This window comes from Pseudorca crassidens, chromosome 7, assembly GCF_039906515.1.
Source record: "Pseudorca crassidens isolate mPseCra1 chromosome 7, mPseCra1.hap1, whole genome shotgun sequence".
Lineage (NCBI taxonomy): Eukaryota > Metazoa > Chordata > Mammalia > Artiodactyla > Delphinidae > Pseudorca > Pseudorca crassidens.
Window position 1 is genome coordinate 662,376 of NC_090302.1, and position 16,156 is coordinate 678,531.

Consider the following 16,156-nt stretch of genomic DNA (forward strand, 5'->3'; position numbering starts at 1 on the left):
GTGTTCATTGCAGCACTATTTACAATAGCCAGGTCATGGAAGCAACCTAAATGTCCGACGACAGACGAATGGATAAAGAAGATGTGGTACATATATATGATGGAATATTACCTCAGCCATAAAAAGGAACGAAATTGGGTCATTTGTAGAGGCGTGGATGGATCTAGAGACTGTCATACAGAGTGAAGTAAGTTAGAAAAACAAATATCGTATATTAACGCATAGATGCGGAACCTAGAAAAATGGTACAGATGAACTGGTTTGCAGGGCAGAAATAGAGACACAGATGTAGAGAACAAACGTATGGACACCAAGGGGGCAAAGTGGCGGGGGGTGGTGGTGGTGATGGGATGAATTGGGAGATTGGAATTGACATATATACGCTAATATGTATAAAATAGATAACTAATAAGAACTTGCTGTATAAAAAATAAAATTCAAAAACAAAAAGAAAGTGAGACGTTGCCATCACAGAATTCTGAAATGTGGCCCTGACTTTGGAACCAGGCAGCAGGAGGACCTGGCAGGCAGTAAGGACATTGCTGGTGGAGGCCCGAGAAGGGCGGAGCCCAGTCAGGTATTGGCGGAAAAGTGGGACACCATTGCCTGTGGTAACGGGGAAGGCAGAAAATATATCTAAGGATCTGATTTTCCTGGCAGAAAGCTTAAAGGGCCAACTGGCTTCTTTCAGTCATTTATGCCAAAGTGAAATAAAGAAAAGAGAAATGAACTAAAGAAGTAATGTTCCATGTTCCAGCAGAAGTTGGAGGAAGTATTTCAAGCCAGGTCCTGCAGCTGGAAAAGAAAAACTATTTCTCAGCCTCAGCCTTTCCAGGCAGCAAAGGTTCTCAAGGTAAGAAATGGCATCGTGGGGAAGATCAAATCCAGGACACTGCAGCAAAACACGACCTCAGGGTTAAGAGAAATCCAAGGGCATGACATATGACCCCTTGTTAAGACCTCTGAAGATTCCCAGGGGACGGGACCCTCATAGGTGCTGTCAGCCATACAGAAGCGCCTCCAGGCGTCTTGAGGTCTTTGTGCCACAGCACATGGCTCGATGTCCACAGCAGAAAGGAGCCGCTCAAAGATATTTGCAGTGTAGCTTCTGTCTAATAAAATGTGTTATAATTTGATACCTAGAAAATCCACAAAGTTTTTTTTAGGGGTTGTATTTGCTTGAACTACGATGGACAAAGTTCAAAATAAAAGAGGCCTCTGGGCTCTCAAGTGTCTCCAGGCAAGAAGCAGGCTGAGGAAGCTACTCAGCAGCAAACAGGGCCCATTTCCCATGGAAAAGGGAGGATGACCGAGCATGCAGGGCCAAGAGGCAGAGGGAGAAGCCACTGGGAGCCATAAAAAAGGGTGGGTGCGTTAGGGAAGCACTTGCCGGGAGCAGACAAGCCCTTAAAGGAGCACTGTGACAGCTGTCTGCTGGATTTCAACATTGCTGTGCATCGGTGGCTGCAGGGGGCACACCCCCTTTTCCTTTTTGAACCGGGTGTCTATTCACTTATCCTGTGCTTCCCCTTGGAACGTTGGGTCTTGGGGGGCAGACAGCTTGCCTCTGGCCTTGTTGCACGTCATAAGCCAAGAGCCACGGTGAGGTGGGGTTCTAGGGTCTTCACGTGGGAGGAGCAGGAATCATTAGGGGTCAGAGGGTGGACGGGTGGGGGGCAGCCTGTTCCACTGGTAGCCCCCACAACGCGCCACACTTTCAGGACTCATGCTCTTGTGCACACCCCTCCCACACGGCCTCCAAGCTCGCCTGCGTGACTTGCTTTGGCCAGCGGGATACTAGCAGGTGTGATTCAAGCAGAGGCCCACTGGGACCTATCACTTAGAGCAGAGCCTCCACACAGTAAGCAGTCCAGCTCTCCTGCATGGATAGGGTCACATGGAAGAAAATGAGGTGCTCCGGGCAAATTCCCAGCTGAGTCCAACCGAAGGAGGTATCCGGCTGACACAGTGTGGAACAGAAGATGCCCAGTCAGTCACAGAATTGTGCAAAATAATAAGTTGATGTGGTTTTAAGCCATGAAGTTTGGGGGGGGGTTGTCACAGATCAGCAGGTAACAGAGACACCATCACCCTTAGCACCTGCAGCCCCTTGCAAAAGTCTCTGAAGCACTTCCCGTCCTCGCTCACTTCCTCTATCAGCGATCCTTTGAACCCACTGGGACCTCCGACCCCTCTGGTGTCCTCTCTTCTTTACTTGCCGAGCTCAGATACCCCGGGCAAGCATCCCTCTTAGACAGCTCGCTGTCTCCCCCTCACCTCACTGCACTCACCCAGCATAACCGCAGTCCTGGCTGAATCCAGCTCTCCTTTCTCCTCGCCTTCTCGGGGGCAGCCTAAATAGGCTGGAGGAAAACACACAGTCACACGGACGGGTCCCCTTGACACTGCCGGGCCACCCTACTGTCTTTTCCTGGTTCCCTCCTGGTCCTCTCTCCTTGGACCACACTCCCCTCTCACCTTCAACTGATGGCCTCGTTCTCATTAGAAGAGAACCCCCCAGATTCCTACACCCACATCCACTCACCTCTCAGACTCCTCTTCAAGCTGTGGCTGAGCTGAACCACCCAGGCTCCTGTCAGATGCCAGCCCCCGCCCTCCCCTCTCAGGCGATTGCCTCACCTCTTTCTCCTCCATGGGCTCATTCCTGCTGGTGGACAACATGCTGCTTCCTTTCCCACTATAAAACCAACACTCTCTCTGGACTTGCCTTTTCTTTCTCGTTTTGGCCGTTTCTCTGCTCCTTTTCAGCCAGAAAACCCCAGAAGAGTTGTCAGTCTCAAGGTTTCCAAGCCTCTCCTTCCACTCCCCCTTAGCCCGTTCAGTTGGGCTTATTCCTCCATCACTTACTTGTCAAGGTGACCAGTGCCCTCGTGCTGCGTGCTCTATTGACTAATTCCCAGTGCCCACTGACCAGGACCTCTCAGCAGCATCAGAGAAGGCTGATCCCTCCCGCTCACCCTAGCACTGTCTTCACTTGGCTCCTGGCCTACTGCCCTCTCCTGGTTTCCCTCATACCTGACATCCTCATGCTCTTTACCAGCTCCTTCTCTTCTCAAATACTCTCTTAGTATGAGAGTACCCAGGGCTCAATCTTCTCCCTCTCTTTTTCTCTATTTGCATTTCCTCCCATGGTGAGCTCATCAGCTGTATGGCTTTAAATACGACAAGTATGCTAATGAATGCCAAATCTGTACCCCAGGCTGGACACCTCCCTGAACGCCATATCACATATTCAACTGCCTTATAACCTTAACGTGCAGCCTGAGGGAGAAATACATTTTTATTTTGCTAAGCTGCTGAGAATTGAGGGATGTTTGTTACTGCAGCATAACCAGGGCTATCCTGACTGCTACAGAACACTGCCACCACAGGTGTCCCAACATCATCGTTTCTTGGGTGGGTGCTTGCATTAGCTTCCTAAACAGCCTGCCTGCTTCCACTCTTTCTGGCACTGTCTCCATCAGACAGTGTAATGCACTGAATAGCTATTCCTCTGCTCCAATCCTCCAGTGGCTCACTTTTCTGAGTGTGAAAGTCAAAGTCCTCACGAGAGCCTACATGACCCCCTTCCCATCCTCCACCTCTCTGGCTTTGTCCCCTGTTGCTCTCATGCACTCCTTTGCTCACGGTGGCCACCTCCACTTTTCAGACACACCGAATGTGTTCCCAATTTATGGCCTTGGCACTAGCTCTTCTCTCTGCTGGAGATGCTCTTCCCCTAGAGCCCACATGGCTCACTCCTCCTCCTCCTCCCAGTTTGTTCAAATTACTTGGCAATGAGGCCTACCCCGCCCACCACCTTTCCTGGATCCCCAACTCCCTAATGCTGATCTACTTGTTTCCCCACAGCACTGATCACTTTTTAACATGGCATATAACTCACACGTCACGGGCCTTTTCTGCCTCCCTCGCTAGAACAGGGGTTTTCAATTTGTTGGGTGCACCGGTGTAGAGTGGTTTCATCAGGCGCTGGGGCTGAGAGCCCGCTGGAGTGGTTGTCAGGAGACAGGTAAAGCCCCACCAAAGTCCTCAGCCCTTGGAGCTCCTGTTCAGGAAGGACCTGGCCCAGGCTGTTCAGCGCCCCGGCTCGAAGCCCAGGGAAGGCTGGTGTAGCCCGAGGATGGGCTATAGCGGCGGTCTCCAACCGTTTTGGCACCAGGGACCAGTTTCGTGGAAGACAGTTTTTCCACAGACCGAGGGCGGGGGCCGGGGCGGATGGGGGGGGCGTGTTTAGGCGGTAATGCGAGCGATAGGGAGCGGCAGATGAAGCTTCGCTCTCTCGCCCACTGCTCACCTCCTGCTGTGCACCCAGGCCGCGGACTGGTACCGGTCCACAGACTGGGGTTTGGGGACCCCTGGGCTACAGGGTCCTGATCCGGGCCCCTGTGTGGAGGCGGCCAGGGAGGAGGAGGGCGGGCCTGTCGGCACTGGACCCAGCCCCTACGCCACGGTGGCCCCTGGGCTCCGGGTCCCTGTCCCCACTCCGGCCTCCTGCCCGCTGTCCGAGGACGGGGGACGGTTTACCGGCAGCCGCAGCCAGTCCCGCAGGGACCCCGACCTGCAGAGCCCGGAAGGCCCGGGGCGCGGAGCCAGGCCGCCCTCCTCGAGGGGCGGGGGCCGGGTCGGGGTCGCGGGGGCGAGGGCGGAGGCCGGGTCGGTGTCGGGGTAGAGGGTCGGGGCCGCGAGCCTGTAGGTTGGCCTCCCGCACAAAGCTTCCCGCGAAACTGACGTCGCGCCCGGCGGCCGCGCAGGCACCGCCCCCGACCGCGCCCCTCCCCCGCGCTGGCCCAGCTCCTCAGCGCGCCGGCGCACTCGCCCTCCTGCCATTGGCTGCGTCGTGGCGGCGCGCGCCGGCCGGCGCACTGCGCGCCCCACCATTGGCCGGGCGGCGGCGCGCGGGGGTGTGTCCGCGTCGAACTCCGCCCCTGGCCCCGCTCGCTGAGGAGCGCGCGGCGGCGGCGGCGGCGGCGCGTGGCAGGTCCGGCGGGCGCCAGGAGGCGGCGGCCCGACCCCGGCCCAGCCTCGTCCCGCCCGCCCGCCCGCCCGGCCCCGATCCTGACCCCGACTCATCCGACTGGCCCGCCCGGCTCGCCGTGGCCCCGCCCCGGCCCCGGCACCTCCTGAGGGAGAGGCGCCGCCGGCCGAGCGCAGGCCCGGCCATGACCGACTTCAAATTGGGCATCGTGCGGCTCGGCCGGGTGGCCGGGAAGGTGAGCGGCGCGGGGCTGGGGCAAAGGTCGTGCCGGGGGACTGGGGCGCTGGGCCGGGGGCCGGGCCGGCTCTGGGAGTAGGGGGCCGGGGTGCGAGGCAGGGGGCCGGACCGGAGCTGGGGGTGGCGGGCGGGGTCTGGGAGTCGGAGTCGGGGGTGCGAGGCTGGGGGACGGGGGCTGGATCGGGGGCCCGACCCGGGCCGGGGCACGGGCAAAGGCCGGGCGGTTTGCGGGCGGCGGGCCGACGGCGTGGTTCCCGGGGCAGCCCTCCTCCGGTTGCGGCCCGGGGCTCCGGCCGTGCGCCGTGGCCGGGGGAGCAGGGGGCTGTGGCTGCGCCTGCGGCCGCGGGGAGCGCAGGCCCTTCCGAGGCGGCGCGCTCGCTCCTCGCCGAGACCTGTGTGTGCGCGTCGCCTGTGCCTGCCGGTCTGTAGTGAGCTTCGGGCAGGGTTCGTGCTGCCAGCGGCGGCCCCGTCTGGCTGAGCCTCAGTGGGCCTCGCCAGAGCAGGGCCTCCCTCTGCTTCTCTCCCTTACCTGGCCCCGCCCTCCGCGTGTTCGAGGCTGGGGCTTCCTGGCACCTGTGGGCATTGAGGCTTGGCTGTTTCCAGGAGCCGGCCGGCCGTGCAGCTGCACCAGCCACGGACCTTACCCTGGATGGGAACCCTGTTCCCATCACCAGCGGCGGAAGCTTCTGGTGGGAGAGAGGAGCAGAGGCAGTCAGATGAAGGTAAAACCGATTCAGATGCTAGAAAAAAGCTTTCCAAGCGAGAATGACACTGGTCCGTTTTGGGGACCGTTTCCTGCCCTTCCTGCAAGGGGATGTGACTTTCTAACTAGGGAAGGGTGGGCTCCCCATCAGCTCTGAGGTCCCTTCTAACTCAGTGACTGATTGCACTAATGTCATCCCTTAAAACTTTTATTTGGAACATTTTAGACAGACAAAGAGGTAGGAAGGACGATTCAGTGAGCACCTGTGTGAGGACCACCTGGCTTAATAAATAAATGTTAACTGAAACCTTCTGCATATTCTGCCTCAATCCCGGCCCCCTCCCTCTACTCCAGTGACGTCATACTCTTGGACTAGGTTTATCAGCACATTAAAATGCACAGCTTAGTACCTGTCCAGTCCTGTGGCACTTCTTTTGGTTCTTCGCGAGCAGATGGGAAGTGAAGCCTGATGCCGCGACTCTGCGCAGTCAGGAGTGGGGAAGGACCAGGCTTTGGCACCTCTACCTGCTTTCAGAGTAGACGGCCGCTTGCCTGCTGAGCTCGCTTAGTCTCAAGGGGCGGCTCCTGCTCATTGTCGGTACCTCGTACTGATTCCAAATGTAATGTCTTGAAACGTTAATTTCCAGACCAAGTACACATTGATAGATGAGCAGGACATCCCGCTTGTGGAGGGCTACTCCTTTGAGGTAAGGACGCCGTTCCTTTGCCAGCATGCCCTTAGTCATGCCCAGGAGGGTCACAAGGGGTGGGTTTTCTTCCCTGTGATGTGAGGGCAAGACCTGGTACGCGAGCATCTCAAGCTGTCTGTCACTGCCCCGTGGAGCCCCCTACCGCCTCTGCGATGCTGGTCTTCCCCCACTTCCGCCTGGTTGCAGGCTCTTCCTGAAAAGGAGACAAATTGTGTCATGTTTGTGATTGAGTTCAGTTGGACAAGCTTCTGTGCCCTGGGAGACTCTCCAGGGCTGCCCCCCCTTCTCTCGCCCTCTGCTGTTCCTACCTGATGAAGCTGTTCGGCCTCTGGTCCTCACCCGTGCACTCCTCCTTCCACGAGTCTGTGGACCCACTCTTACCTCAGATGTCACCCTTTTACACTTACTTGGTCTAGGGCTTATCTTTTCTTTTACTGGGTGGGGGCTTTTTTTTTTTTTTTTAAGGATAGGAAGATTTATTTCTCTGTGTCCACAATGTTTCGCAAAGAGTGGTTCGTGACTGCGTCTTGCCTCCACAAGAGGAGAGTGCTTCTTGGTGCCACGTGTCTGGGAGACTCCGGAGACCCCCAGGGTCCCAGGAATAGGCCTGGGATTGTCCCTCTGGCTTGTTTTTTAATTTGGAATGTTGTCGATAATCAGAGGCTTTTTAACAGAGCTTTTTCTTGTTTTCTCTCAGGCCCGGATGGAAGTAGACGCAGATGGAAATGGTGCTAAGATATTTGCATACGCCTTTGACAAGAACCGAGGAAGGGGGTCGGGAAGGCTCCTTCATGAGCTGCTGTGGTGGGTGTTCCAAGCTGCTTGTTTGCCCTGTCGGGTTTGCGCAAGCCCTGAGGTGCACGGGGCCCGTGGAGCCAGCAGACCCCTTGTTGACACATGGTGCCTTCCCCAGGTCTCCCAGTTAATTCTGTGTCATTGTCACTATCCCGGAGGGGTGGCTGCTTTGCGACCTGTGGCACTGGCAGGGCAGCCAGAGAGTCTGCAGGCTGAGCGCCCTTTCTGCTCGGTGTGTTTGGGACACAGCCTCCTCTGGGGGTTGGTGGGGTCTGGCCCCTCCTCCGGGTTGGGGAAGGGCCTTCCTCTCTTCTGTGTGAACAGCGAGGTTCCGAAGTGCTTGGGACCACGCAAGTGGGGTGTCCTCCAGGCTGTGTGTGAGATGGTTTCGGGTTCCCTCCTTGGCTCCCTGCAGCCTAGCTCTTAAATCCAGGGGCTGGGCTGTCCACGTGGCCTGTCCTGTTTGGGCCACAGACTGACATACTTGGGTTCCTCTCTGTAGCCTTGCTCCTGATAGGTCCCGTCGGTGTGACCAGGGACCAGTTCAGGGCACACGGCTGAGGCGTTCAGGAGGGTTGGGAGCCCATCTGGAGCATTGTCTGTTTCCTAGGGAGCGGCACAGGGGGGGCATCGCCCCTGGGTTTCAGGTGGTGCATCTCAACGCTGTCACTGTGGACAATCGCCTGGACAACCTGCAGCTGGTGCCATGGGGCTGGCGGCCCGGAGCCGAGGAGACCTCCAGCAAGCAGAGGTGGGTCTTCTTGGGGCCTGGTGATGTGGCCGAGATGCCGCTGAGGGCGGCCCCTCCAAGCTCACTGCTAAGAGGGGCCCGCGACTACTCTGTGCTCTGAGGCTTCTGTGGGTTTGGTGACCTTGGCCGTTTTCTCTCAGGGTGTGGGGGTCCCCTTTTTCTTCACAGGGGGAGGAGACCGTTTGGATGCTTATCTTTCTGGGCTGGTCTTCTGAATTGGCTCTTGCGGGGAGAGGGGCTGTATGGGCCGGTCCCCTGTGGGTGGGCAGGACGCCCTTGAGATGTAGGAGCCATCTCCATCTCAGGGATGCCCCTGTGCACACAGATGGGTCTTGCAGTCATGCTCTTTTGTAAGCAGTTTGTCTGGTCAGTGGTTTAAAGGAAGCACGACAGTGTGGCTCGGGGGTTGGCAACTCGGCCTCCACCTTTCCTTGGTCCTGAGGACTTGGGCGGAGGGGATGCTCCAAGGGCAGTTCCCGTGGCCCCAGGAACAAGCCCCTCTGTGACTTCATGGAGCCCTTAGGAAGAGCTGGGGACCAGCAGGATGGGAGCCAAAATGAGCCAGGGTGTCCCTGGCCACCTGTGCATCATTTAGGGGCTCCCTAGGGCTTCTGTGCATCTCCTCGGGCCCCTGGGCAGCTTCTCCTGACTTTGGCGGTGCTGGTACTGACTTCCCCTACAGGCAGAAGTCGGTGAGGTTGGTGCGGGGGTGTCAGTGTTTCTTAGGATGGAGACTGGGTGGCATCTTTGCAGTGGTCACCACTGGGGTCTTGGTAGAGCCCCATGCACTGGAGGTAGGAAATGGCGGGATTGCCCGGCCAGCTGGGCTTGCTGGTGGGGGATGGTCCCCAGATGTAAGAAGGCCGCATCCAATCTGATGCTGCTATAGCTCTGGAGGGGTATCCATAACTCTGTACGGGGCGGGGGGGTCTCCAGGCGTTGGGGGTCTCTGCTCTGTTGTTAGAGGCTGATCCTAAGACCCCTCCTGAGGGAGGCTGATCCTCTTGTGGTAGCTGGGTTAGGATTTTCATCTTCCTGGAGGTTACGTGAGTCTAGACTTCTGGTTGCAAGTGACAGAAACTAAGCCCAATTTCGCTGAAGCAAAGATAGGACCCTTAATGGCTCCCCTGCTGAGATGTGGAAAGCCACAAAGCCACCTCCAGGTCTCAGGAGCGGCTGCCAGGGCTGCACACCCGCTTTCCTCAGCAGTGTCTGGTGGCGTGGGGAAGTCAGCTTGTTTTGAGTCACTTCTGTCTCCGTGCTGGGGGCAGGAGGGTTCTTTCATCAACAGAAGGAAGCTTGTGTCATCAGGACAAGTGTAAGGGCGGCTGAGCGGAACACCAGCCTCTGTGGATTTCCCCCAAGTTGTCCAGCACTCACATGGGTTCAGGGTAGGCCTGGGGCTCACCCTCCCTGGCTCCATGAAGGTCTGCTGCTGCCCATTGCAGACACTGGAGGGACACTGCCCACCGTGTCACCCAGTGATGGGTCTGTCTTTCTGGGATCTCAGCATTTGTCCATCTGAGCACCACGTATTGTTGTGAGATGAGGTGACCACGGTTAAGAAGACCTGTTTGGAAAAGGGTCTGTGACACCCAGGGCTGCCCCACCGGTGGTCTCCCCCAGGCCATGGCCCAGCTGCCCCATTCTCCTTCAGACCACTCCCAGCAGGCCCAGGACCACCCCAGGGGCCTCTCCCTGCTGGTCGGCCCAGGGGCAGAGGGATTGGGGTTGGCCTTAGTTTGCCGGCCTGGGGTCGGCCCGTCAGCAGTCCTCCACCTGTCGGGGCAGAGCCAGCCCAAGGGTGGCCTGAACTCCCCGCTGGCCCGGCGTCACGTATCCTTCCATCTCACTCAGTGGCCTCCGCATGGCGGCTCTTTGTAGGAATCACCCCATATGTGAGGCGGGCGGTTTGGCAGCACAGCTCCTGCCAGGCACCTACCTTCTGCTCTGCTTTCCTGGCGTCACTTCAGTGGGGCCACGAGGGCGGCCCAGCCGGGTGGAAGGTGCTCTTTGCAAAGGTGCATTTCCCTCCCTTTCTGCCCTGGAAAGCCGGCTGGGACTGAAACTCACCTCTGTCTTCCAGGACTTCATTGAAGGGCTCAGAAAGTAGCCAGTTTTCTCCCACATCCTGACTTTCACCCTTTTCTTCTTTAAAAAAAAATCTTTTTATTGTGGCAAAATACAGATAACATTTACTGTCTTAACCACTTTTAAGTGCATGGTTCCGTAGCATTAAGCAAATTCAAATTGTCGTGTGTCATCACTACCATTGTCTCTAGAACTGTCTCATCTTCCCAAACCGAAGCTGTGTCCCCATTAAACACTAATTCCCCACCCATCTCCTCTGCCAGCCCCTGGTACCTACTGTTCTGTGAATTGCCAAGTCCTTGGACCTTATCTGAGTGGATTGATATGGCATTTGTCTTTCTGTGTCTGCCTTATTTCACTTCGCCTCAGTTATGTCTTTGAGGCTCATCCATGTCATAGCATGTGTCAGAATTTCCTTCGTTTTTAAGGTTCAGTAATACTCCATTGAGAGTGTGTGTGTGTGTGGGGGGGCACATTTGGTTTATCCATCATCCATCAGTGGGCACTTGGGTTGCCTGCACCCCTTGTCTGTCGTGAACGATGCTGCTGTGAACACAGTTGTACAAAGAGCTCTTCGAGTCCCTGCTTTTGATTCTTCAGAGTGTGCACCCAGAAGTGGAATTGCAGGATCATAGGATAATTCCATCTACTTCTTGAGGAAGCCCCACGCTGTTGTCCACAGCATCTGCGCCATTTTACCTTCCCCCCAGCAGCGCACCGAGGCCCCAGTGTCTCCGTACCTTCACCAACACTTGTTTTCTGTTTGTTTGATAGTAGCCATCCCAGGAGTGTGAGGTGGTCTCATTGCGGTTTTGAGTTGCATTTTCCTGATGATCAGTGAAGTTAAATTAAGCATCTTTTCATGTGCTTTTTGGCCATTTGTATGTCTTCTTTGGAGGAATATCTATTCAGATGCTTTACCCTTTTTTAAATTGGGTCGTTTGTTTTTTTGGTTGACTTGTAGAGTTCTTTATATATTCTGGGTACAAATCCCTTATCAGATATATGGTTTGCAAATATTTTCTCCCATTCTATAGGTTGCCTTTTCATTCTATTGATTGTCTATTGATTGTCTCTCTTTTTTTAAGTTTTTATTTATTTATTTAGGCTGCATTGGGTCTTCATTGCTGTGCGCAGGCTTTCTCTAGTTGCGGTGAGCAGGGGCTACTGTTTATTGCTGTGTGCGGGCTTCTCACTGGGGTGGCTTCTCTTGTTGCAGAGCATGGGCTCTAGGTGTGTGAGCTTCAGTAGTTGCAGCACGTGGGCTCCGTAGTTGTGGCTCTCGGGCTCTAGAGCGCAGGCTCAGTAGTTGTGGTGCACAGGCTTAATTGCTCCGTGGCACGTGGGATCTTCCCGGACCAGGGCTCGAACCTGTGTCCCCTGCACTGGCAGGCGGATTCTTAACCACTGCACCATCAGGAAAGTCCCTGATTGTCTCTTTTGATGCACAAAATAATTGACTTTTCATGGAGTCCAATTTGCCTATTTTTTCTCTTGTTACTGTGCCTTTGGTGTCATATCCAGGATTATTGCCAAATCCGATGTTGTGAAGCTTTTGTCCTGTTTTCTCTGAGAGTTTTATTGTTTGGGGTCTTACATTTAGGTCCTTGATCCATTTTGAATTAATTTTTGTCTGTCACATTAGAAGAGGGTGACCCTTCCTTTTTTCTTTTTTTTTTTTGGAAGTATAGTTGATTTACAGTGCTGTGCCAGACCCTTCCCTTTTTTATCCAAGTCCCTCCCGGCCCGGTCTCCAGAGAGGGCGGGTGGGTTGAAGGGGATGGTCCACCCATCCGTTTGCTCTCGAAGTGCGGGAGGTGCCTCCTTCGGAGGCCAGCCCCAGGGCGGGCCGCTCACTGCCTTGTGCTCACCCCACCGCCCGTGCCTCTTGTGGGGCAGTTGCGGGCACTTACAAGCTTCTGGCCCTGTCCAGCAAGAGAAGTGTTCGGGGGGTGTAGAGCAGCTCACAGCAATCGGGCAGGCAGGCCAACCAGGGGCAGATGTGGGCGCCCCCGGGGCCGCGAGCACATGCTCTCCGTGCCTGTCTTGTGTGCAGCCGTCCCAGGCGTTGGGGAGATTGACGAGCAAGGCAGACAAAGCCCTGCCCTGTGCCTTTTAGTGGGAAGATGAAACAGGCTACATACTGGATGTTCCAGAGAGGTGAGCCCAGGCAGTGGGGTGGGCCAAAGGAGAGTCAAGCTGCAAAGCTGGGGGCGGGGCAGCCTGAGAAGAGGAAGCAGCTGGTCCACCCTGGGGTCACTCATTGTCACCTCCATACCTTGACCCTTCCTGGCCAAGGCATCCTGAAACGCCTGCTTCTCTCTTTAAGGGAGCAAAGCTTATACTGGCTGGCGATTCAGCAGCTGCCCACGGACCCCATAGAGGAGCAGTTCCCTGTCCTGAACGTGACCCGGTACTACAACGCCAATGGGGACGTGGTGGAGGAGGAGGAGACGTCCTGCACCTACTACGAGTGCCATTACCCGCCCTGCACCATGATGGAGAAGCAGGTGCGCAGTGGGGGAGCCGGGCCTCCCCTAGGACTGCCCTCTCGCGGCTTCTCCCCTGCGGTGGCCGTTCCTTTGTCACTGCCTGACCGGGGCCCAGACCCTCCGGCCTCGGCGCACGGACGGCCAGGTCCTCGCAGGTCTGCCGTGTGACCGGAGCGCTGCTCTTCTGTGTCCTTTCAGCTCCGGGAGTTCAACATCTGCGGGCGCTGCCAGGTGGCGCGCTACTGCGGCTCCCAGTGCCAGCAGAAGGACTGGCCGGCCCACAAGAAGCACTGTCGGGAGAAGAGGCGCCCCTTCCAGCACGAGCTTGAGCCGGAGCGATGACCGGGCAGTCAAGTGGCTTCTGATCTCCCCAGGCTGCGGGCTCTGCGGGCAGCTGGACCGGGGCCACCAGAGGGGCTGTTCCTGCACTGGCTCCACCACCGGAGGCCCCCCCACCCCGCACCCCGCGGAGCAGAGACAGCTGGGAGGCCCCCCGGGACGCTTCTCATTATTTATATGTTAATATGTTTGTAAACTCATGTACAGTTTTTTTGGGGGGGAGGCAGCGGGAGGGTTAGAAAGTACAAATAGGGTCATTTGCTGTAACACTCACTTTCCGGGCGGCTGAGCCGAGGAGGGCGGCCCGCCGGGGTTGGGGCAAAGTAAAGGGTGGGACCGCCCTGAGTCCTGGCTGCTGTCTGCACTCCGCCTCGGCCGGCATCCGTGGTGTGGGTGCGGGTGCAAGGGCTGCCGTCCCCACCCCCAGGCTGCCTGGGAGCGTGAGGGAGACCCAGACGTGTCCCTGTCCTGCGGCAGGAGCTGCTGAGGGTGGTTAGTTGCTTGGCCCCTGTTCTCAGCCCCTTTGAACTCATACAGTGGGCGCCTGGGAGCGCGGGGCGGGGCGGGGCGGGGCGGGGCGGGGGGGGGGCTTCTCCCAGCAGGACTGCTGAGGTCCGCCTGCGACTTGGAGCAGCCCGAGGGGTGAGAACTGCTTTCCTGTGCTCCTTCTGGGAGCCGCAGATCTCAGGGCTGGGCAGCGTCTGGTACACCTGGCCAAGCCGCCTGGGGGCCATAAGCTGGGTGGTGTGGCTGGGAACTTGCTGGTCTCCAGGGAGAGTGAAGGCTGACACCCGTCTTGGGTCATCCCTGGCCCCACGTTGGTCCTGCAGGCTCCTGCCACGCCCTCCTTTCTGCAACGTTTCTGCAATCTCCCAGGACGCCCTGTGTGTGCTCTGCTTCCCTGGCTGGGGCTAGCCCCTTTGTGGCCTTTGGTCTGTGAACTGAGCTGAGCTTTCCGTAGCTTCTTTTGCAGAACTTGGAGGCCTCCTGGGCAGTGCGTCCTGGAGAACAGGACTGGGGAAATGGGTGATAGCAATATGCGGGGAGCAGGAGGGAAGGCTCAGTTCCAACCCCGAGGGAGGGGTTTTCTGCAGGTGAAGGGACTCCACGTGCCCACACGGGTTTTTGCTGAGAAGACCTTGCTACCGTGCAGGTCAGCTGTGGTGCCTCTTCCAGGTTGGGGTTTTTTGTTCCGGGTTCCCCCAGACCCCAGGTTGAGCACCAGTGGGGGCTCAGAAAGCTGTCAGAGAAGAGGCTATGTGATCCTGAGAGACTGTCCTACTGACCACAGCTGGCCCGAGCCCTCGGGACGTTCCCAGGGCCAGGACGACTCCCAATTCAGAGGCCAGCTCTGGCCAGGCCCATGGGGGTGGGGAATCCGGTGTAGACCAGCGTGTTGAGGTTTGGGTAGTCTTCCAGGCATGGGGCCCTGAGTGTGCTCAGTCTGCTTTTAAAAACAGGCTCCTGGGATGAGGAGGCCCTGGGCTACAGGCTGTGTGTCTTGCCTGTGTCCTTTGGGGAGCGGCCAGGTCGGCCCTCCGGGCTTTTTACGTTTCCTGACCAGGACTGTCTTGTGATCAGCTATTCCTTGGAAAATTACATTGAAAGGGAAGTGCCAGAGTGTCGGCCGACCCATAGGATGCCACGCTGGGTCCTGATCCCGGGTGCTTACCGCCGTGGCTCATGGCTCATCTGGAATAGCCTTGACCTGGGGATCGCTGTCCAACGTGGCTGCAGGAGCTGGTGCTGTAGTTTAGTTGGTGGCTGTCCCCTCCTGATGGTCCTGTGTCTTGTCCTACTTGTTAGAGACTCTTTGAGTCTGGGCTGGAGCTAAGAGGGTGGTGGCCATGGGGGCCTAGGGTTTGCTCATATCAAGTCTCCTGGAGTGGATGCCCTCGTGAAGCTGCCCCAGGGTCCACACAGTGTTTTTATTCCCCTTTGCTTCCCTTGTTCTTTATTTGATACCCAGCCCCTGGTTTCTTTTCTCTTCTAAAGGCCCCGAACCTCTTAATTTTTGTAGGCACACATCGGAGAGCGTCTGAAAGTTCAGCATTCATTCATGGTTAAAACGTGGGCCATGTTTCTTACCTGTTTGGAGCGAGGTGTAGGGGGCTGCTTGGCCTGACTGCCTTTTGTACCAGATCAAATCAAGATGTGTGGCTCAGCCATTTCAGGCTGTCCTGTGGCTTCCTGACCAACTTTTCTGCTTCTCTGCTTCAGCTGCCATCTGAGCTGCTGACTGGTATCTGTATTTCTAGTGATAGAATCCACTTTAAAAACCACAGGCTAACTACCCAGGTAGCCATGTGGATTTGTCTTGTCCCATTTGCTGGAGCTGCCATAACAAATTATCTCAAGCTGGTGGCTGAAAGCAATGTATGGTCTAGGTCCTAGAAGCCAGAATTCTCAAATCAAGGTGTGGGCAGGGCCATGCTCCCTCTGAAGGCTCTAGGGAAGGTTTGTTCCAGGCTCTCCCAGCTTCCGGCAGCCTCAGGCGGTCCTTGCCTCATAGAGACCTACCAGTCTTTACATTGTCTTGTCTTCCGTTGGTGTCTAACAGACCACACCTCCCCTTCCTAAGGATGCCAGTCATAGTGGATTAGGGCCATCCTAATGACCTCATTTTAACTGGATTACTTCTGTTACTAAAGACCCTGTTTCCAAAGGTCACATTCTGTGGTACCGGAGATAAGACTTCAACATATCTTTTTTGCGGACACAATTCAATCCATAACAATATCAGACACTTGCCTTCCCCAAACGTGTTCTGTAGAGTTCACTGACTTTATTGAATGCTGTCGGCACATACCTGGTTTACCAAATCAGATCGTGGCTGTGCTGGGTGTCCTCCCCTTCATCTAAATCTAACTGGCGCACAGACCCCTGCCGCTGGGGCTTAGACGCTGGCTCTTCTCCATGCCTTCTGCCCACCTTCCTGTCCACCACCCGTGCTCGGGGCCCTGTGGCCGACCCTGTCTCCTTTCTCTGCTGTCCAGTCAGGCACATGTGCGCCCACCGGTGCGCCGCACTTACTGCCCTATG

General features: G+C 56.6%; 1 protein-coding gene across 2 annotated transcripts; it reads left to right on the forward strand.

Moving 5' to 3' along the window:
* The first annotated feature begins 4,997 nt into the window (after window positions 1-4,997).
* ZMYND19 (zinc finger MYND-type containing 19) lies at window positions 4,998-13,459 on the forward strand. Of its 2 annotated transcripts, XM_067742500.1 has the most exons (7): window positions 4,998-5,231; window positions 5,837-5,955; window positions 6,584-6,643; window positions 7,344-7,450; window positions 8,052-8,192; window positions 12,613-12,793; window positions 12,974-13,459. In XM_067742500.1, exons 2-7 carry the CDS (start codon window positions 5,950-5,952, stop codon window positions 13,115-13,117), a joined length of 639 nt encoding a protein of 212 aa, XP_067598601.1. In that variant the 5' UTR covers window positions 4,998-5,231; window positions 5,837-5,949; the 3' UTR covers window positions 13,118-13,459. The 2 variants fall into 2 exon arrangements, with proteins under 2 accessions (XP_067598601.1, XP_067598599.1); XM_067742498.1 differs by lacking the exon at window positions 5,837-5,955 and having other exon boundaries at window positions 4,999-5,231.
* The last annotated feature ends 2,697 nt before the right edge of the window (window positions 13,460-16,156 follow it).

Bases quoted from the DNA above. Each gene is read 5' to 3' on its own strand.
- ZMYND19 (XM_067742498.1), top strand. From the start codon at position 5,181: ATGACCGACTTCAAATTGGGCATCGTGCGGCTCGGCCGGGTGGCCGGG. The intron at 7,451-8,051 runs GTGGGTGTTCCA...TCTGTTTCCTAG, and splicing joins CTCCTTCATGAGCTGCTGTG to GGAGCGGCACAGGGGGGGCA. The intron at 8,193-12,612 runs GTGGGTCTTCTT...TCTCTCTTTAAG, and splicing joins GAGACCTCCAGCAAGCAGAG to GGAGCAAAGCTTATACTGGC.